Source organism: Rhea americana, unplaced genomic scaffold, assembly GCF_003343005.1.
Source record: "Rhea americana isolate MKP2758 unplaced genomic scaffold, rheAme1 scaffold_9, whole genome shotgun sequence".
NCBI classification, from domain to species: domain Eukaryota; kingdom Metazoa; phylum Chordata; class Aves; order Rheiformes; family Rheidae; genus Rhea; species Rhea americana.
The window spans coordinates 6,030,728-6,053,346 of NW_028187088.1; the positions used below are offsets into that span (position 1 = coordinate 6,030,728).

The window sequence follows — 22,619 nt, forward strand, 5'->3', positions numbered from 1 at the left end:
ATTGTTCACAATTTCTWGCTTTTTTGCAAAACTATAAATCCTAAAAGAAGCCCCAGGAAGAGTTTTATGAGGGAGTAAAAAGGGACACAGTACTAAAATTGAATTTCTGTATATGTTAGGATCTGAAGAATTTTATTCTGTGAGACAAAGCAGGGGATTGCTTCTTTAGCACTGAAATCCCACAGATCCTGAATCTGCAGGTGTGTTTGGAGCCTAAATAGCATGAGGCTGCTGCATATCATGTCTATAAAGACATGAAAAATGCACATTTTTGCTTCAGAATTCTATGGCTGGTCTCCAAAAACATCTCAAGTAAGTCTTTAAACAGCATACATCCATCTGACTTTACTGTTCATACAGGAAGCAAGAAAGGATCGTATTTGCTATTTCCCATCATATGCCCCTAATGCTGGATTTAGACTTACTGCATCTTTGTCCTAGAGATGAAGAGTCTACCTTTCAAATCCCTCAATATTTAAAATCTAATCAGCTGTCCTTGCTCGGTTGGTTTTTAATCCAATATTCATGTATGTGCATAACTTATTTGAGTAATTGCATTGAAGTCAATGGTCAGTAATATTGTTACCAGTAGAAATGAACTTACACGCTTAAGCACTTTGCTTGAATGGGGTGGGGTGCAGGACTGGGAAAAATATATGATAAGGAGCTCATTTTCTGAAATGTGCTGTGAAGAAGAGGAGTATAAAATGAGAAGTTTTGTGTACATAGTGACTAAGAGATGACAAAATCATCTGGTTCATAACAAAAAGCTTTGAGCATTTCAGTCTAGACATTCTAGTGCATCATGAGAAGAATTATCATTCTTCTTGTCAACCTGAAATACTCTTTTAGCCTTCCTGAATCTGTAAGACAGGTGATAAGAATCAGGAATCAATGGTCTCAGAGCTGACTCACAGCAAAAGGGTACAGAAGGGGAGTGGAGAAATAAAAAACCCAAATCCTATAATAAGCAAAATATACAAATAAAAATAAATAAAAATTATAAAAATTATAAAAATTATAAAAATTATACAAATTAAAAGAAGCTGGACTCACTTTTCTAGTGTCTTCAACACAAAGACAAGACAGAGTTGGATGCAGATAAGTGCACAAGGATCAGGAACCAGGACAGGGAATGCTTCAGCCAGGTTATTCTGATATATGGTAGGATCAAAGGAAATAACGTAGGCAAGAGCCACCATATGTGGACAGTAGCAAGAACAACAGGTAGCATTCCAAGATTCTTGTGTGTACCTCGATTTCCCAATTGTTCTGTGTGTTGTGTAGTGATGAAAAGAGCAAATTAAAATTCCATCCTGACCCGGAAATACTGGCAATTTGCACAGAACTCCCTACAGCAGGCTATGGGAGATTTTGGCTGTGAAAGGACTGCCTTGATGAGGACAACAAAAACTCAAGGGAAGAGATTAATTTGCAATAGAGAACCCTTGGGAAAGAGCCAAAGAAACTGCAGCAAGGGACGGTAAGTTCAGAAAAAAGAAGGGGAAGGGGGCAGACAGATCTGAGAAGATGCAGCCTGCCGAGACTGCTTCTTAATCCCTGCTAACAAAGACTACGCTGAATCTGCTCAAGGTGTCCTTACCCAATGCTTGCTGCCTGCTCTGATCCAGGTGAACCATAATTCCTGTTTTATTTTAAAATCCTTTTGGTCTAGGTGTAATTCACTGCTAGGCTGCCTGATTTCCTTCACAGAAGGGTGAAGTCGCTGTTCAGAGCTGACCAAGCGTCCCACACATCACTATGGAGAAGTGAAAGCACTGAACCTGATGGGCTCAATCTCAGAGTCAAAAGAGCATACACTCCTGCAAAAAGTATACTTTGACAGGCTCCCACTTCTCAGAGAGACCATGTAAAGGCAGAAGTCTTGCAGAAAGGCCCTAACAGGCTGCTGCAACCTGTGCAAGTACAAGGCTAGACTGGAGACATACAAGCAGTGTCAGCTGCTTGACTGCAGATAAACTGAGAACATGTAAAACATGTTTGAACTTCTCTGAAATTACATAATCACAGTAGAATGACATTTGCTGTTGTATAAACTCCCTCTGATGAAGAACACATAAAAAACATGAAACAAACTGTATTTGTTTTTGTTACATATACTATGCAGGAAGTAAATTGCTACCAGTAGAATTTGCCAAGCCTATTTTTTTACAATAGCACCAAGTTGTATTTTCATGAATCATTAAATATTGGCCGTACCTTCTCAAGAGTATGTTCATTTTCTCAGCTGGGTAAAGCCTCATGACATTTAAGACACATTAAAAACACCAATTTTCAGCCATCCAGCCCCAAATTACTGATATTGTAAGCTCACAATGTTATTTCATTTTTGGTCAGTTTTTATATTCACATTTCATCTAGTTTTTGTTTGGGTGCACATTTTTTATTCAGTCAGATTTTCTTTAAAAGACTGAACTACTAACTGAATTTCAAGGTCTTTGTGCATGTCATTTTAGGATCTTAGATCTGAGATCAGGAAAAGAATTAAAATTTGCATTCAAATACCAGCAGGTCAAAGTGTCTGTGGCACACAATAACTGACTTGGACTGTTTTCCCCCTGAAATCTATTTACATTGAATATGCTCACTGATTCTGTATTTTTAAGGCTTCTTAGTTTATGCTTGTAGGAGAGAGAGAGAGGGAATACTGACTTGGGTGTGTTTACTCCTTGTCTTAATTAAACTTGTGATTTTAAATGGACATCATCCAAGCTTGTTATACAACTTCCATTGATGGCAAAGGCTACCAGCAGCTGACTTACTACTTTTTTCTTTTTAAAATAGAGGAATAAAAAGTTAGGCTCTCTGTTGACTAAGAAAACATGGCAGTGTTAATGGGTTTTGTTTTCACAAAGTTATTAGCACCAGTAAAGCTCCAAAAGGATATGGATTTCAATGGCAAATCAGCCATCTGAAAAGTATGTTTTGCTGACATAACCTCAGCATATTCACTTTTGTGAGTGAAAAGTACCACTGGGAAATCCTAATCAACTATATTAAAGGACAGAAAAAAAATATTCAGGAAGGAACCATTTATATCTTCCTCTTCTTCCACCTGTACTCTCTGGACTTTTCTGTGGGACTTTTGTATTAACTTTCTTCTGTGAAAACCAGAGGGGTCTGTATACCTCTGCAGGATGTTTGGCAATACAGAGATTCTGAACTCCCACCAAAAATATTAGTTAYATAGCTAGAATTCCTTACATCAAAGGCAGCTAATTTCTGGGCTCCAACTTCACTAGCTCACCTTCTTTCTGCAGGTTTAATGGGTAAAGGAGAAAAAAAAATATTTCTAGATGTATTTCAATTCAGTTTACCAAGGAGCAATATTTAGAAGTAAGTCAAGTGTGGTCACTGTTCTGTTAGTTCAGATGCCCTGAGATGGCAGAAACAAAATAGGCCAGAATTAATTCRGTTTCAGAAATGTAAACCTGAGAAGGACTTTTTTACAATAGTTTGGGCTGTCAGCCTTAGTGTCCTTGATAGTTCATTTCAGTTCTCACCCTTAAGTTTCTACTGGATGAATTATTCCCCATTAAACCTATAGCACAGCATGGAAAATTGAGGCCTCTGCAATTCTGGGTTCCTGCCTTGCATAACAAAATCATCTTTGCCTGAGTGTTAATTCTAGACTAACCTTATTGAAGGTAATGAACTGAACCTACATCAGTGAAAGATCAAAACATCCTTCAGTCTACAGAACACTCTCAGATCCTTTAGGGCAACAGTGGTTCTGTGAATGAGAGAGATGAACGAAACATATTTAAAATGAGTCAAACTATGAGCTGATTGCAGTGCTTCTGGAACAAATGAGGAGGTTGAATGAAAACACCTTCTGATTTCAGAGTATTTTCCTCTTTCGACTCAAAACTGTTGTAGTCCTGTGGAACCAGTGCCTTGTGGATGAGGCAGCCAAAAGCCACAAGACACAGTACAGCCTAGCATCTCTGTCACTGCCATGTCTAGGATTCATAGCATATGCTCCATCCTCACCAGAGAACCAGTGTCCCAGCAGGACGGAAGGGGACATCAGCTCCCCTACTCATACGTTCCTTAGGTTCCATAGTCATAGGTTCCATCTGCCCCTGAAACATTTCTGCTTAATTTACAGTACTCCACAATGCAAAAAATATAAGCTATAGTATGTTCTAGCAGTGATAGCAACTTAAAACTAATTCTTTGGTACTCAACTTTCAAAAACACCTATGCAAACTTCCAATTTACAAATGCAAAAAATCTCTTGATGTAAGAATATGTCAGCCATATATTTGCATGGATGCATTTTGGATTTAACTTTTCTCTTTTTTTGCTTGTTTAACACAAGTGAAATCTTGATATTCATTTATTGCCAAGTGACTCATATTCTAGAGAGTTCTGGAACCATTGCACATTGACAATACATATAATTCCCCCTAAACTATTCCCTTAAAAGATTTTTTTTAATGGTGTCTTTGGTCACCCTATTGCTGCACTGGGGCTGACTACGATATACAGACTAGCTGGAGGAGAAAAGGTAGCACACTGACCCAGGGAAAACTCCTGGGTGTAAAAGATGTAAGGCTGAGACTGAGCAGAAGGTCTCCAGGACTTTCTATGAACATATGGCCTGGAGTGTAGCATGCCAAGCCTCTGCCCTTGGTCATTCTGCTTGTTGATACAGTTGCCTGACAGACCATTTTTCCTACTTCTTCCCTTCTCAAAAGCTAGTATCAGTAGTTACATTGTCTTTGCCTTATTACTGCACTACTCTTTTTGGTTGCTGCACAGTATATCTACTTAGAGGAGATTCATTCTCTTGAACAGTCTGCACAGCCAGGTCCCTATATGGATAACAGCACCCATTAATACTCTCCATTCTCTCATGCAGCCAAGTAAGCAAGGGAGTTAGCTTGTTGGGGTGATTTTACAAGTTTCAGAAATGCCCTATAGTGACCTCCAAAAATTACTTTGACTTGTGTGACTTAATCAGGATTTGAATTCAGGCCTCCAGAGGCAAAAGTCACAGAGCTTAATGTGAGTTGCCTTGTTCCAACATAACTCTCTTTCTCTCTATTTCTTTCCTCTTTAAAAAGAAAGGTTGATCTTTGAAAAAGTCATTCAAAAGCCCAAAGGCTATTCAGCTACAGGGCTGATAGTTCTTTCGTTATAGCTACTACAGCACTTCCATCTTTTATTGCTGCTTCGCTATTTAAAAATCTTTTTATCTTTTAAAAGCTTTGGAAATTCACCTCAAAAGAATAAAGCACTGATTTCAAGCATGAAAATATCCCCTAAGACGGTGGATTTCCAAATGTAAAGATTTCATCTCATCTTAGAATTCTGGGCTTTCCCTTCCTGTCTCTGTTTATTTCACGTTTATGTTTGCATGGCTGACTATCTAGAAAGGATTTTCTGCCTGTTTTACTGTATTGCTGCTTTATAACTGCCTCTACTTTTCTCAGTGCAGACCGATAGCAAATTCTACCATGAATACATCAGAACAGCACTGATTGCTGCATGCAAAGGATACACAAGTACTTGCTGTCCATTGATTTACATAGTCAATTAAATCTTTAAAAATAAAGAGAATGAAATTCAGTACTGTAAGCTGTAGATAATCATTACCTTCTTTCTTAAGTAGAGGCATGACTGTCAACTCTTTTATTTTACCCTTGATCTGTATATCCCATTTTCCTTTGTAGACAGTTCCCCAATCTATGATATTCCTAGAAATCTATTCTACATTTTAGATGATGAATCTAGCTTTCAGCTATGAAATCACACCCAAAACTCACCAATAAATTGCATCGTATTTAGACCTCATAGCACAGATGATATACCTTCATGTGATAGGCACACTACACTCACAGATACTGTACAAAGACAAGTGGTTCACTGAAAAAACTACTGTCAAAATGCCTGAATGTAGTGCAACAGCATACAAAGCTGACCCTTCTTTTTTCATGAGTTATCAGCAATAGTAAGCACACAACATCAGCATCATATCCAGAACTGAATTCTTGTAAATATGCTTTAAACATCCACAGTGTGGATGTTCTGTGTCAACTATTCCTCTGACTGAGTCCTGAATCCTTGATTTGCTAGTTCTGGTTACTTGGTATCTTTAGGAAAATGTGCCCACAGTCATTTTTAGGTCTCTGATTTGCATGCAATTCAGAGAACTGGAGTGAGAAGCCTAAGAGAGAAGAAGACATTTCTAGAGAAGAACATAGGAGCAGCTAAACTATAAGCTTACAAAGGTATGACCAGTCATGAGAGGACCTGCAAGTCCTGCTCAGATGGAAATCCCACTGAAACTGATGAAGAAATGCAGAAGCCAATCTCAGTGGACCAATTCTCTGTGCAGACAGGGAACATTTACAATTCACAGTAAAACTGATAAAGAATGAGCTGTATGGTCTTGTGTCTTGAAAATGTGATGTTGAAACAAAATTAAATTCAAATATGAGGCTTACAAATAGTTGGTTCTAGAGCTACCACTTCTGTTCTGACTTTGTATGTATTTCTAAATCTTTTTCTTTCTCAGGGACTAGATCATGAGCCAAAGTCCACTATTTGTGTATCTGAATACTGTATCTGGATCCAAACTTAAAAATTCTTAACATGATTGTTTCAGAAGGCAATGATCACCAGTGATCATTCAAAAATATGACCAAAGTAGTAGGGCCAAAGAAATGAACCCAAAAATAGACACTCAAATCCTAAGTCACTTGAAAGTGTCCCAGTAGTGCAGCTCTTAATTTTATAGCTCTGGGATAAAAGATTAAAGACAAGAAAGGTCTCTGTGGTGATTAGACAGTAGCAATTAGGAAAGAGCCTAAGGAAGAACAAAAGAAAAGAGAACAGCGAAAGGGTAACAGAAAGACAGGGCTATTAAAGAGGTCCTTCCCACGCAGGAGCACTGGGCAGAGGGTCTCCACTAACACCACCCCATAAACATCTCATGAAGGAGCTCATTTTAAATGGAGAGCTTCTTTTCATATAGAGGAGGAAGGCTGAGAGGCCCAAAGTTGAGGCCTGAAGGGCTCATGAAGCCTTTATGTCACACAGTATGTGCCCATTTTGCATTAAAAGCCACAAATGTTCAGCGGCAGTTTTTTTGTGGCAGCTGGCAAACAGCAAGTCATTGCTTGTTGCTCGTTTTTAAGGCAGCAGTAGAGGCAACTGCAACAATTTCATGTGCGGTTCATGGAAAAAATATAAGATTCAAGTCAGCATTTATGCAAATTAAGTATGGCCACTGCATTTCCAACACAATAATGCTGCAGCACTTCAGTTCTCTGAACTGTGGGCCCTCTCCCCTTACCCACCACTGTTACAGCAGATGGAGATGATACACCGTCTGCAATCACAGACATAGTCTGCTCATACTTGCGTGCTTATTCTTTGTTATTTTTTCACATCCATGCCAAACTCTGCCAAAAAGATGATTAAAAAACCTCTGGCCCACAACAATAAAAGCTCAGCATTTTTTTGAGAGGAGGGGGGTTGGGAAGAAATAAACACCATGAAAACATATAGACAGATACATTCTTAGAATCAGATAATTCTCTTGTGTGGAAAGCCTTACTAATTCAAGCCCAAGTGCTGCAAGAATAACAGGTTAGGAAGAAAAACACAGCAGGCGAAATTGGGGGTTGCAGCTCTGTGTTTAATGTCTTCTACTTTGTGGCAATATCATTGTATTCCTCACAACATCTTCCTCATTGGCTGCTATAGGCTGTGGAGGGATGAGAAAAGCTCACAAGATATGTCAAGGCTGTTAGCAAAGTAAATTATATCTGTTTTCCTATTTGTTCTTCAATTTGATTTCACATTGGGAATTGTAAGGCCGACTGTGAGCTCCAGTTTCAAGTTTAGTTTGTGAATCTTGGAAGTACGATTTTGCAGACTCAGAGATTGGAAGAAATCTTTCAGGTCAGCCTGTCTAACCCACTGCATCTTGTATGCTGTCTTTGAGGATGTGCTGCTTCTGAATGGTTTCACTGTTTCAACCTCATTACATTGTCTTGGTTGTGGCTCTAGGGCACTGTCTTATATTACTAAAATGTTTTCTCTCCTAGAGACTGGGCAAAGCTACCAAGGATCGTTTAGTTAAATTTGAGGGAGTTAACCTTTTGTGTGCCAGGTCAGGCATCTCTTCCAGAGACAAGTCCATGCCCTGGATCTGATCCAGAGCTGGCTTTAGTCCATCAGTAATAATAACAAACTCCTTAATTTACAGTCAGAGCCTTGAGGTAAGCTGTCCCTAGAAGCACTGCATTACCATGTTATTTTGAGAGACTCAACCAAGTATGCTGAAGCATTGTCCAAATGACATAGGACAAAGCTAATACTACTATAACTATGGCAGGCTTAAGGCTGTTCATTATTAATAATCATCAAGTAGATCAAGTAGAATTACCTAACCCTATAATTCAAGCTGCAATGGCCTAATTGTAAGCAGAGTATCCCAGGGCCAGGTTCTCTGTTACTCAGCAGTATAAATACTCCAATGCAACAACATTTGATTGCAGTTTGCCCTTGTACTCTGCTTTGTTTGCATTTATTTATATTTATATAGGAGGGTGGAGAAATTGGGCCCTTAGAAGAGAGGCTTCTGTGGGCAGTTTTGTATGCAGTGTTACAGGGCTTCAGCTGCAGAGAGCAGAATTCACATGAAGATGAAAGTCCGTTCTAAAGACAAGGCACTGTACAAATTGTATTTAACTCAGAAGTGGAACTTCCCCTAAAGGACAACAACAAACTGATTAAAAATAATTAAAAAGAAGCCCCATTAGGGAAGGTTAAAAGAAATGGATCTGCTCAGATTAGAAAAAGATTAAAGGGAGACACTAAATGCCTACAAATACTTAAACAGGATGTTACAAACGGCACAGGGATTAATCTTCCTCATTAGTCAAAAAGACAATAAGAAATTATGGACTGCAATAGAGATCAATTACAAAATGCAAAATGATTCAGTTTATAACATTTGTCTGCATCTGCTGCTGAAAGTTCCCAAGACTGCGGGGTCTTCAGAAATCTGCCCAGGTGTCTGCAGGAAGGAATCTGCTAATGCTAGTCCCTCATGCATTAAGAGGCTGGAGAATAATAAGCTCTATCTTGCTACAATGCACAGGAAATATTATGATCAGTTGAGGTGCCAGTCAACTCCAATGATCCTATGATCTGCCTGCATTTGAGATAAAGCCACCTGACAGTTTAGGAGGATAAAGTAAACTTTTTAAGACTGAGGCAGTTTAGGAGATGTGCTCCTATAGACACTTAATGCTCCCTTCAGCAAAGATCAGTCCTTCAGCAAAGAGTCAACAAGGTTGTTCTCCACTGATTTTCATCCTGTCCAACATAGTTACTTTACATAAGAAATTTGGCTCATTTCAAGTCTTACTTGCCACTGTAGTGGTGTCAAACTCTTTTTCCCAGCATAATTCTTTCATGTTTCAAAAGAAGTGAATCTATTCACAAATCTTCTCTGTTGAGTGAGGGAAGACCTGGGAAGTTTACTGATCTTCTCAACATCAAGTCCTTCTAGAGAACAAAAATTTTTTGCTTTCCTGTCCCTGGTTATCTTTTTGTGATCATGTGGATCACAGGCTGGGAAATAACACTCCATGATAGAGGAAACAAACTTCATTTAAGAGGTGAAAAGCTGAAGGTGGTATGATGGAAAGCATGAAGTAGGAAGCAGGAACCTGAAGGTAAAATCTGAAAAGCTATCTAAGTGGATTAGGAGTCCAGGATTAGGACCTTGTGGAAGGCCATATAGCTTTCTAACTTACGAACATCCAGGTTCAACCTTGCAAAGTGTGGCAAAAGATATACTTAGGTTTTATGAAAATACTGGTTTATTTTTTAGGGCATCATACTGAAATCTGTTAAGTTCCCTCCATTCCCACTGAGAGAAACTCAGAGATCTAGGTACCTCTCAGAAGCTATTTTTCAGGAAATAGGAAGGCCTAATTGAAAAGCATTTATAAAAGAGTTCAAACCCAGGGAATTGTTCCACTGGCTAAATATTTCAAGCCGAGTAATTCAGCCCAGAGCCTTATCTGTTTTTCTGCTAAGGTTTAGGTCAGGTTCTTATTTTCAGATTTAAGGAGAGAGCAAAGAAAGCTCCTTATATCCACAGGTAGTCCTTTGAATGTTATCACAACAAACACTAAGGCTCTGAATAAGCATTTTTAAGTCCTTGTGTGGTGCACATGACTGCATGCGGTACATCTAGACAGTATCAGTAATATTTTACAACATAGAAAGTGAGATCCTGACATTTTGAGAATAGCAGGCATTTTGCCATTGACCTCAGCAGTATCAGATTCAATCCTTGGTATCTACTCTGATTTTCAGATGAGACAAGAACTTGCTTGAAACTTTGAATGCTCAGAACTTTTAATAATTAACCCACTAGTTTACATCATTAAGTGTAGGCAATTATTTTGGAAAATCATGACCTAAAATTTTCAGCCACAAAACTGACTGATTTGCAGACAACTCTTCCTTATACCTTTCTTTAATCAGTATTTCCCTTTCAGATTAAAATGGAAAACCAATTCTCAAGCTGAGGATAAAATTAGAGAGAGAGGGGATCTATAAGTCTGAATTTCTAATTTAACTGCGAAGATACGAATTAAAATTTGCTCTATTAGTAAATGTATGTCTTCACTGTTAATGCAGGATATCTTTTAAAGAGCTACCTATTTGAGAAGAGACTAGCTTTCTATCTCTCTGCTCTCTTGTGGAGCTACAACTTGTAATGAGTTGTCTACTACCTGTACTCTCTTCTTTGGCTGAAAAAGGTAAATGCCAGGGAACAGACAGAGTCATATATGACTCAGGCTTCACTAAAGAAACAGTGGCTCACACATGTTTAGAAATCTGCTTATACCCTACTCAAACTACTAAATTCTTCTTTCATTCTCAGGTTAGAATGTTGCATCTTTATCAATTCTTTACTGTTTAGAAATACTCTTCCTATTGGATCTGGCCACTTTAATCTAGAATGCCCTTTGTGTGGACTACAAAAATTACTGTATAAACCACAACAGATACAGTTTGAATTTTTATCTATGGATGAAATTGCAGTATGAGTGTTTAGAGATTGTTTCTACAAATCAGTATTATAGACATAATGCTTCTCATCATACGTGTGTACTGCAGTAACTGTCCAGTCAACAGTTGCCCAAAGAGTACCACAGACTTCTTTGCAGAAGGAGATACCCACAGCATCTCAAATATCTACTGTATGGCAAACATTGATCAGTGCCGACTTCTAGCCACATTGCCACTACAACATGAAGAGGCAAAAAGTCCCATGGAGACAATTGCACTCTTAGGACTGTTTAGAATAGCTTAATCCTGTGTGTCTGTCACATCAGGTGTTCTGCACATCAGATATTTACCATATGAGTCAAGCTTTGTATTTCATAGTCTTTAAACATAGATGGTACATTTTTTCTTTATAAACTAAGTTTCTGCCTCATCCATTACTGAAACTGTATCTGCACTGCTAACTCTAGCTTTTATAGTTTCATCTAGGAATAACTGGGAACTGACGATAACAAATATTACTTTTGTTTCAAGAAGCAAGCCTTTTAGTAAAGCCATAAAACTAAAATGTCCCTGAAAATAATGACCATCAATCTGTACTAATTTCAGGTCTCAGTTCACTGAGAAAAAAAAAATCAGCTCAGGAAATTAGTGAAAAAGCTGTCTGAGTACCAAACAAAAGCCAACTGCTAAAATTCAGGTTGCTGTAGGGATGCCACAAATAAACGAAACCATCTGCAGCAGTCATAGTAGAAAATCATTTAGCAGTGAATATATGCCTTTTGGCTTCTGTTATTAGGCAACTGATAGTTGAGTTCTGAACAATTCACATCCACTCATGCAAGTGATGCATGAACTCAAAAGTGTGAGGATTCACTGTGTCTTTCGTAAGAAGTGCCTTTGGAGAAAATTCTGAGAACTTGCAGATAAGGTTTTAAGTGAAAAAATGGTATACAGTGCAACAGTTGTCTTCATGTTTACTCCTCATATCATTTATTCTCTCTCTATTTGCCCTAAACTACTCATAAGTCCTCTCTATCACACAGAGAGATGGCACTAAGAGAGTGGAGGAATATGAGATAAATATGATAAAAAGTTATATTATATATAACCGCAGTTGAACAGTTAAGCAGTTTTGTCCAGTTCCTTTTTCAACTTAGCTTCTGCTATTCTTCATTATTTTATTAATTTACACCCTCATTTCAAGTAAAGTCAACTTTAGTGTTCTGAGACTCAGATTCTCCTTCTGTTATGATTTCTGCCCTTTATCTCAGGTGCTAGAAGAAAGCTAGAATTACAGTTTTAATCTAAATGTAAGAGGATAAAAAGACTACTGTTAGCTGTTCCACACACAGTATCTATTGCAGATAAGCTAAATCTTCAAAGGAAAATCTTGTACACTCTGACTCACTGGTKGGCAGAATGCAGCTTCAGGCTTGTGTTTAAAAGAGAAGCTGATGCTGATCAACAGAGCAAGCCTGCTTCAGTCCAGACTATCCTTTTGTGTGCTTTAGGCCATCTTGAGTTAAATTCCATCATGCATTGTAGCACAATTTACATTGGAATTCCTATCATCTTGGAAAACTAGGTGTCATAACATGCTAATCTTCAAATTTAGTCATAGTCCAGGTTAGCCCTGTATAGATAGGGCAGAGCTGTTTTGATTAAATTCCTGGACTTCAATATAGTGTTGCAGAAGTTGATGGCAACAGCTAAATCCAGAAAATGTTTTGTCTGATTTACAGTTTAAGACTCATCTGATTTTAACTCCTATAATGTAATTGTATTGCCACTGAATCTCCCAGCACAGTAAGAATTATATTATTGAAACTAAAGCCACTGAAACTTCCAGAATTAGGGTAAAAGATGAGTTCATTTAAAATTATGCATTTACAGTAAAGATAAGGTCATATTTGGACTAATCATATAAACCATGACCTAAATCAGTATGAGAGTTAGGATGGGGGCAAGAATTAGTATTAGAGTAATTCAGAATGAGAAATAGTGCTGGCATGRAGAAGTGTGTGTGAGGCCCTTCTTAAAACCCATGCATAGATCAGTGTAGTACCTTTGAAACCTTCATGCCACAGGTAGAGGGTGTGTGAGGCCCTTTTTAAAACCTATGAGTAGATCAGTGTTATGCCTTTGCAACCTTAATGCCACCGATAGAGCACCCAATTATCTGTTTTAAAAATACTTTTACATTAGTAATCTAGAGATGTATGAGATAGTTAACCACTTCAAAGAGGGTCTTTACATGACATTCTGGTCAACAAAGGTACACTGCAAATCTTCAAACCAATAAGACATGTGCAATCCTTCAATATTTTAATATTGATAGTAAGTCAACATTTACATTTGATTTAACTATGCCAGATAAAATCTCTCATATAACTCACCAATACTGAGGTAATTAAAGCCTCATGCTAGCAACCATGCCTTGAACATATAGAATGACCATGGAAAAACAAAGATCGAACTAAAGCATCAAAGTCTCAACTTTGCTGGAGCACACAGGCAGGCATTTCAACTTATCATTTTCGGATACGTACCCAGTACAATACATCTGTCCAGCCCTCCATGGTGATGCACTGAAACACTGTCAGCATGGCAAAAGCAAAATTGTCAAAGTTCGTAATGCCATGCTTAGGTCCCTCCCAGCCTGCTTTGCACTCTGTGCCATTCTGACACTGCCGTCCATGTGCAGACTGGGGAGCACAAGGAGAGGGATCATCTTCTGCAGGTGTATCTAAAATGAGAGGCGGGGGAAAAAGGAGATGAAGAGATTTAACTGCCATTTGACATACAAATGAACAAGTAAAGAATATTTGGTTTTGGAAAATGCATACTGCAGTGAATTTGATGGATTTTTCTGAATACACCCAAGAAACTATTGATTTTAATTGGCAGAGGGATGTTTGGTTAGCTGCAATTTCTTTTTGTAAAAAATGGCCAAGCTGCCAAACTTTACAATCAAAACAGAAATGTACAATTTTTAATGTATACGCTTCTAATAGGAAGAAAACTGCCCTCCAACGTTAGAGGGAACACTATGTCAAGTTTATCATGTTTCCTTAGTCTGCACATTTATAACGAGTATTTTCATACTGCAGTCACCTGGTTGACTGTGTTAATCACAGAAGGTAACAGCATCATTGAAGGTACTGCTGTTAGAGCCTCTGGAACTCTGCTCTTTTGGAGGTTAGAAGCTGTGTGGTATATTACCAGTAGCCATGTGGCACTCAGAAGCTCTGTAAGACTTTAATGCTTGATTATCCATCCTTTACTCCATATAGGTGTTTCCAAAGATCTGGGAACCCATACAGCAAGCCTGCCTAAATGCTTTGGTATGTGAAAAATGCTACATAAAGCATTTTTATAAGCACAAAACATCCCACAATGGGAACTTTTTTAATATGAACCTAGTGATACATTTATAACAGATGCAGGTATTCTGATCATATTTATACCAAGGCATGCAAGAAAGAGCAATACTAGAATTAGATGCTGTAATGTGTAGTAATAGTGTAATAATTGTGATATATATACTTTGAAGACGTAAAAAGAACTGACAAGTCATTATGGTTCTAGCACCATTTCCAGAAGATGAAATTTGCCAACATTAGAATAGCAAAAAATAAAGAACTTCTGAAACAACTTCCTCCTGAATGATGTTTTCTTGATTATGAGCAGAACTGGGTCATTGGCACCCACAAGCACACAGGGGCTCAAATCAAATGATAAAGAGCAGATGGTTAGATAGGTGAGCAAAAACAGACTAATTTGAAAGTTCTTTCCTGATAGATTTGGTGTAATTCTTCCCATGAACATACTCTCACTTTCTAATTAGCTGCGCTTCTAACCACAGTCATAGCCTGTGATTAAGAAGGCAACAAAGGGTACTGGCCCTCAATTAGATGATCCTTTACCCTCATACAGGGTATGTATTTGGATGTATTTGGGAACTGGACTAATAATAAAATCTTAGGGTTGCTCATTTCCATGATGCCAGTTCATTTCCAGCTCAGTCTGCTAGTGGTAAAACCATTACTACTTTAGGGTTACTTGAGCCTCTGGGAGATTCGTTAAAAACTCAGCTTGGCTTCTAGTGCTAAAGGACCACAAAAAGTCTAAAACTATGTTCAGCAAAAGTTGGCAGTTTGGCTTGTAGCCTTGACAGACCAGCAATTGAAGTGCCTAAGAACAGAAAGCTAAACTCTTACTATCAGAGGCAGTCTCTCTACATCAAAACTGATTCACATTCAAGGGACGGGAGAGAGTTAACTACCACGCCTCTGAAACCCCAAACACATACACAGTACGGAGCACAGGCCACTCATTTCTACAGCTAGAACAAATGCTCCACTATAAGCGAAAACCTTCCTCAGAAACTCTTGTGTTTATTATCATCTTTCCTTTTCACTTATGCACTTTGTCTGAAGGCACCTATGAACTTGCTGTGTGGGTCACTTTTATAAAATCTAGCCCCAGGTAGCTTTCATTTATCTTTGTCTGGTTTGAGAAGGGTATTTCCTGCATCTGCTGTTGCTTCTGAAGTGTATTGCTATCCACACCCTGGCATGACTAAGTGACCACGATCTCTCAAACACAGCTTTTGCATCATGCCTCAGTGTCTGCTGTTTCTTGGCTCACATGCCCATAGTGAGGAAACCCATTCAAATGGCTTTCCTTTCATTGAGCGGGATGAAGTCTGGGTGAAGAAAGGAGATTAAAGACAGTGAACCAAATATTTAATCAGGAAGAGAGATCAATGAAGGAACTGGCCTTTATAATAAAAGTGCAAAAGGATGTTTCCATTCATCCTGGAGTTTTTGTTTCAATGCAGCAGGTGGATCAGCAGCACCAAATTATTGCTGCTCTCAGTACTTCAGGATCCTAACACATGGTTGCTTCACACTAGGTACTGTTATTTGCTCTAGCACTCACAGACTGTCATATGACTATGCAAGAATACCCCTGTCAGAACACAAACACCTGATACTCGCATTGCATTGGTGAAAATCTTCATATAAAAGACAACAAACCAAGGAGGTGGGCTCCATATCATAGAGCATGCCCCTTACCTATTAGTCCCCCTTGTATATGGTAGCATGTCTTATGCATTTTCCCCATGAATAACTCCAGTCCGATGATGGCATAGATAATTATGACAAACAGCACCAGCAGGGCAATATGCAACAAAGGGACCATGGCCTTGATAATTGAATTTAAAACCACCTGGAGACCTGCAGAAAGAACAGAAGGAAGTATTTATCAGTGAGGGAACAAAACTTAGAGAAGCACCTATGGGAGACTATAAACAGCACAATAATATGTTATTTCTAACTTGCTTCCCCACCACCACCAGAACTCATTATCTTGATGATGTAAAATCTCTCATTTACAGAGGACCTTCCCTCCAGAAGATTCCCAGTGTTTCACAATTTAGCACTGTACCTTGAATCACGGGCCAAAATAAAATAGGTACTAGCTTACCTGTCATTGAAATGCCACCTCTGTGGGGAGGGAATACATTAGCTATTTTGCCTTGAAAATCAGACCTTAGATATTCCCCAGATAGTGTTTAGCAGAGCTAAAGTATGGAAAAACAAAGAACAACCAGAACTGAATCAGGACAAAAAGAATCATAGAATCAGTAAGGTTGAAAGGGACCTCTGGAGACCATCTAGCCCAACATCCCTGCTCAGCAGGGTCACCTAGAGAATAGTGAGATGTGCAAGACAGCAAATGCTGGGGTGCCATGGAGCTGCACCACAGAGTGTGGGGAGGGATGGTAAACTGACGTTGTGTCCTTGCCTAGATTTTGGGTCCTTCTAGACATTTGACTAGTCTCAAGGAGAAGGACCACCAAGCTCCTTCTGCCTGAGAGCTCCTGGCCATATTGGGATCTGCCTGCACTTTAGATCAACCTCATCTTACTTTAGTCTGAGTGCAGGAAGAGAGAGAACCATCAGCACTGGTTTTACACCAAGATTTAGGGATAATTCTGTAACAGAGCTTGACCAATTCCCAGCAAGGAGTATGAACAAAATGTTACTATGCAGTTGTTAAGGCATAAGACTGGTATAATTCCTATTCTTGAGCCAGCCACACATTTCCAAAATGGCACTGACAGTGACTTGTAGCCTGACTTGCCAAGATGATGAACAGCTGCTCCCTTAGATGCAGCTGACACAAGCTGCAGATTCATTGGCTTCTCTGTCTCCTTCTCCTCACTTGTAAAATCAGAATAACAAAGTCAGCTTCATAAGCCTTGCATTTATGAAGGTCTAAAGTTATTATTGTTGCTAGCAGTGATGGCAAGTGCTGTCATTGTCTTGTTATTAATGCTGGGCATACTGAGAGACCTCTAAGACTGTAGTCTACGAATAGCCAGATCAGAACAATTATAAGCTCATGATTTTGCAATGACTGCAAGCCAGAAGCCATCAGTGTCTTCTGCAAATGCTGTCATCTCCTTAGAGTAGTTGGTATTAGCTGTGATTTTTGAAAAATATGATTCATGAGTTGAAAATGCTTGTTATACGTCTGCCAAGAGAGTTTGCAATAATGATTAACTTTTGAAATCTACCATCTAAAATCTTAGATTTTCATTGCCTTCCACCCTCTTTTTACAAATTCAAATAGTTTCTAATAAGAATGACACATTTCTTGACAAGCACTTTCACTTCTAGGCAATCTACTTGTCAAATGACAACTAAGGCTGAGACTGCATTTGCTCACAAGTCATAATGGCATGCAGTAGAAACAATCAAAGGTGGCATTAGCTGTCAGGTCAACAGGATCATTCACTGTCTGCTAGTAATCCCAAATTGGCTATTAGCATCCCTTTAATCTGAGTTCTTTTTTCAGGTGTCTACAGTCAGTTCAGCTACCTGTTAATGTCCCATACTACTACCATCCAAAGAAGGAGCTATTCAGCATGAATTACTCTGGCTTTCATAAAGAGTTCCTTAAATGAAGTACAATACTGACAGGATCAAAAATTATCATATRCAAGAGTGGGATGCTCTGTTAGCTCAGTTACCACAGGTACTTACTTTAGATAGGTAACTCACTGGGGAAGAAACTATTGATGTGATCACATGGGGCAGCCAAGTTTTTTCCCTATTCTTCCTAACTGCTCACTTCATTTCTACTAATTCTAAATATATAGAGAAACTGAATAGCATTCCACACCAACATCACTCCATTACCTTACAGAAGAGAATGTGAGGTTCACCAGAAAATGAAAACAATATGTCACATCTTCTCCAAAACAATGTAAAACATTTAAAGAAAGTTAAGAGTATGGTTCTCAGTAAATCTGAAGAAGTCAAAACTTTGTACATTATTTGTAGCTGCAAATAAATCTACACAGGAGCAAAAAAAAGACCTAAATTTTTAGCGATTTTAGGAGCCTCACTAATGCTAAATATAGTAAAGATTAGAAGGTCAAGAGTTCTAAGGCTAGCTCTTGCATTATTTATCCTTCATTATTATTATTAATTGATTTAACTTTTATCATAGGATTTACCCAGGGATCTTGAGAGGGTATTGAGGACAGATGCAATGATGAACAAAATGCTCTCTCATTTTAAAACTAGATTCATTATCAACCACAGCATTAAAGTGCTGTAGCATAGTGCAATGTCCAGAGAAGATAGTATCAGCACAAACCAATGCTGCTTGTGATAACAAAGCCGTGCTTGTAAAATCAAAGGCTTGCACCAATAAACACGAGAGGGCAAGGTGTTTAGACAGCCAAGGAGAACACGCATCATCAGAAGATTTACAGGTGCTTCAGCTAGGTTAATTAGAGAAAAGCTTCTCAAGGATAATAAAACAACTTTCAAGAGAAGAGCTATTGAATAATGTTATCGTGAATTGGTATGTGTGCTCTGCAGTACTCTATTAGGGCAGTCTGTTTTCAAATCCAGATGATTCTGCTAATTAGCAAGTAGTATATACATTACCATTAAATTATTCAGAGATTTTCTGAAAGTTTAAAATCACTAACTATGCAGCTACTTTAGAAATGCTGTCTCAGAAGATGTACTGAATGCTGCTCTAGAGGGGCAAGGGATATATGCACACCACCATGCTCCTGGTATTGCTATCAAGGTTATTGCTCTGATATAGTCACTGCCAGTAAGTTATCTTATTTTTATCAGTTCAAACAGCCACTTGCAACATGAATAGTTGTTGCAGGGAATAGAATGAGGAATCAGGCCTGGACAATCAGAAAAATCTATGTTGTAGAATGGGGAGAGTAGATGAAGAATGAAAGGAACAGGGGGAGCAGCACAGATAAGCAGAACAGACAGAGAAATTTTCTTTTTAGGAATAATCACAGAATCACAGAATGGCTGAGGTTGGCAGAGACCTCTGGAGATCATCTAGTCCCATCCCCCCCTGCTCAAACAGGGTCACCTGGAGCACATTGCACAGGATCACATCCAGGTGGGTTTTGAGTATCTCCAGAGAAGGATACTCCACAGCCTCTCAGGGCAACCAGTTCTAGTGCTCTGTCATCCTCACAGTAAAGAAGTTTTTCTTCATATTCAGGTGGAACTTAGTGCTTTGGTTTGCGCCTGCTGCCTCTTGTCTTGTCACTGGGCACTAGTGAAAACAGTCTGGTCCCATCCTCTCTACACCCTTAACACATGCTCCAAAACACTTCAAAACTATGCTCTGACTTCTGAAAAATGCAGATTAGTGTTTGAACTGAGCAGGAGGTCTAATAGCTGATCAGATGCATTTCTGCTCAGGATAAATATAGGTGAATCACTCCCTCACAGCCAATCACAAAACTTTTTCTAGCCAATAGTGAGAACTTCTACACACTTTTACATGCTCTTTTCCTGTATAGAAGAAGAAGAGAGAGTTGAATTTACAAAGAAACCACTTCTGTGTCCCAGCTCATGCATTCTCCTAATCTCTGCACACAGCAACATGAAGGTAACACTCAACACGTGCCCTCCTGATACTGGCGCAATGCAGTCCCCTCTACCACTTACCTGTTACATGCTGTTACACACCACCATACACCACTGGGATTTTTTTCCTTGTGGGGACAGAGGACTGCACTCCTAGCAATGAGCCATGTAGCTAATAAACATAATTATATTGTAACACTTGATGGTCTGACCAGGCTCAAAAGCCAGCCTCTGGCTTTCAAGCAGGTGATGTCCATAACCACCTCCCCACAGCAGAGCTGATAGCTGTGTTTTCATACTGCTTTACGGAGGCAAGCTAGCAATGCCATCATTGTCTAACCATGAATGCAGAGAAACACAGAGCCCTGAACTTATGTCCTGGCAAGTAAATATAGGAAGAATTGTTTTTCAAATATTTGTCATTCTGAATGTACTTATTCATTTGTAGAAGCTCGCTCCATGTGCTAGACACTCTCCAGACATCTGTGAAGGCACAGCATCTGCCCTGAGGAGCTTACACAGGACTCAACAAAGAGATAACTGCATAGAGGTGCACTGCACTTAGGGAAAGTGCCACAAAGAGGATTGTTTTCAGTTTTCTAGCTTGGCCTTTTCTTCTCTTAATAATTGAAGATCTTAAACAGCCCTTAGTATTTATTTTAAAAGCATTTCCGTTTACCTTTAAAAAAATCTTAGCTGCATTCTGTTGGCCAACACTGACTCCATAAATGTTTCAGTAAGCAAAACACATTAATGCCATTCCCTGGGCTCACAGAATTTAGCATTTATTTACCTGGATAAAACATTTTAAATATTTATTACATGGGAACAACATTGCTTTTTATGCCAGGTCAAGCTGTTTACAGCCCCTGTAGGACTTTGTCAACTCAATGGTTTAGGGCACCATTGGAGATGAGGGGGAATGGAAAGAGGAAAGGAAAATAGCCCGTACAATGCAACATACATCTTTCTTAAAGCTCTGGAAATACACTGTGTTGGGGATGCTGCAGTTGTTTTACAGCCATTGTTCAGTGCTGTATTTTTCTCTCAGGATAATGCTCAACCATGTGAAGGGCTGGCTGGTGTCTCCTCAGTCCAGTCAGTTACTGAAGAACATGCTTATCAGTAAGTATGCAAGTGTCTACACCTAAAGCAATGGGATTACCTGCATACTACATTGTGTACTTACAAGCTTTTTTGGATTTAGACCAATGCTCAGCAAGATGGCACAAAAAAAATTACACCGGACCCAACTGCTAAAATGCACTTGGCATTGTTGTTCTGTGGAACATTTCCAAGAAATATTATGGTAGGCTAGTAGCAGAAAACAAAACAAAACAAAACAAAACAACCTCCTATACACATTTGGGCCTTTCCAAGCACAGCTCTTTCTTGCAGTTTCACTTGCCTTTAATTTTGGACCAAACTTGGTTAGCTGGATTTCTTGTTCTGATCAGATCAACAGCCCAGCTCTTCAGAGAAAGTGTTTCCTGATTCTGCTTCTTCATTTGTTTATGCAAGGCTATCTTTTGCCTACACCATAAAACTGCTTGAATCATGAGTATGGCACAGTCTCACACATATGATCTTCTAGGAGCAAGGGAGTAAGAATAAAAGGGAAAAGAGAAGACTCTCTACTCCCCCTTCCTTCCCCATGCACACATACATACACAGATTTCAGTAGCTAAACTAGTGCCAAGGGTGTAGGAGGTAATTATTTTTCTTTTAATACAGTTCAGAAGAAAACTACTACTTTCTGCAACTAAGGAGGAAGCAGGGGAGGAATTGTGACTCAGCACAGTGCCTGAGTCAGATCACTTCTGGGAACCACTCTTAAGTGGTGGAGTTCATGCACCATCTCCTGCCATGAGCTAAGCCTACTGAGAAAGTACAATTATTTCTTGTACTACACAAAGAGAATGCCATGACAGGATCTCCATTTCCAAAACACAAACTATGTGATCAGTAATATTCCCCAAAGGGAATGTTTATCATTTAACAAACATAGGCACTCACTACAAAAATGGGAAAACCCTGAGTATTCATGAATATGATAGGTTTTATCCCCCAAAAGACTGGAAAATGACAGATACTTTACCACAAAAGAATACACAGTCATAGTAAGACACCCAAGATGAGAACATCTGGAATGATTTTTGAGAAAATTTTGAAGACTTTCCTCACCAATTTTGCAAAGGGAACTTAAATGGTGCAGTTCAGTTAAGGATAGCTATACAGTAATAATTTAGGGAGGTTGTCCTTTACTGTGTAGCTGGAGTCTGCAAATACTAGCAACACTGCTGGACAAAGCATATTCTGTGGGCATAGCGCAACGTTCTTGGAGCTGCAGATATCATTTCTATTTCATGAATAACACAGAAGGTCTTGGAATAGGAAGGCAGGGCTCAGGATATGAAACTGTCTGAAATTCCTGAGAGCAAAGAAAAGCTAGGAAGGACACATTCCAAGTGGGTGGATAATGCCATTTAAACATATATGAACGTATGATTCAAAATCATGTGCTGGATGAATAGAAAATTTTTGCAGCTGTTCCCAATATTCTCATTCCTCTGTTTCCAAATTGTGTTTCCATTGACTTTGCAAACTGAA

At 38.9% G+C, this 22,619-nt stretch overlaps 1 protein-coding gene across 3 annotated transcripts in view; it reads right to left on the reverse strand.

Annotated features, from left to right (window-relative positions):
- Positions 1-22,619, reverse strand: part of CACNA1C (calcium voltage-gated channel subunit alpha1 C) — a 493,339-nt gene that overhangs the window by 157,270 nt on the left and 313,450 nt on the right. For all 3 annotated transcript variants that reach the window (XM_085324022.1, XM_085324021.1, XM_085324020.1), the window contains exons 6-7: positions 16,155-16,316; positions 13,623-13,819 (exon numbers count right to left, since the gene is read on the reverse strand). In XM_085324022.1, the coding sequence (XP_085180148.1) occupies positions 13,623-13,819; positions 16,155-16,316 (359 nt within the window). The remainder of the gene's footprint in view (positions 1-13,622; positions 13,820-16,154; positions 16,317-22,619) is intronic.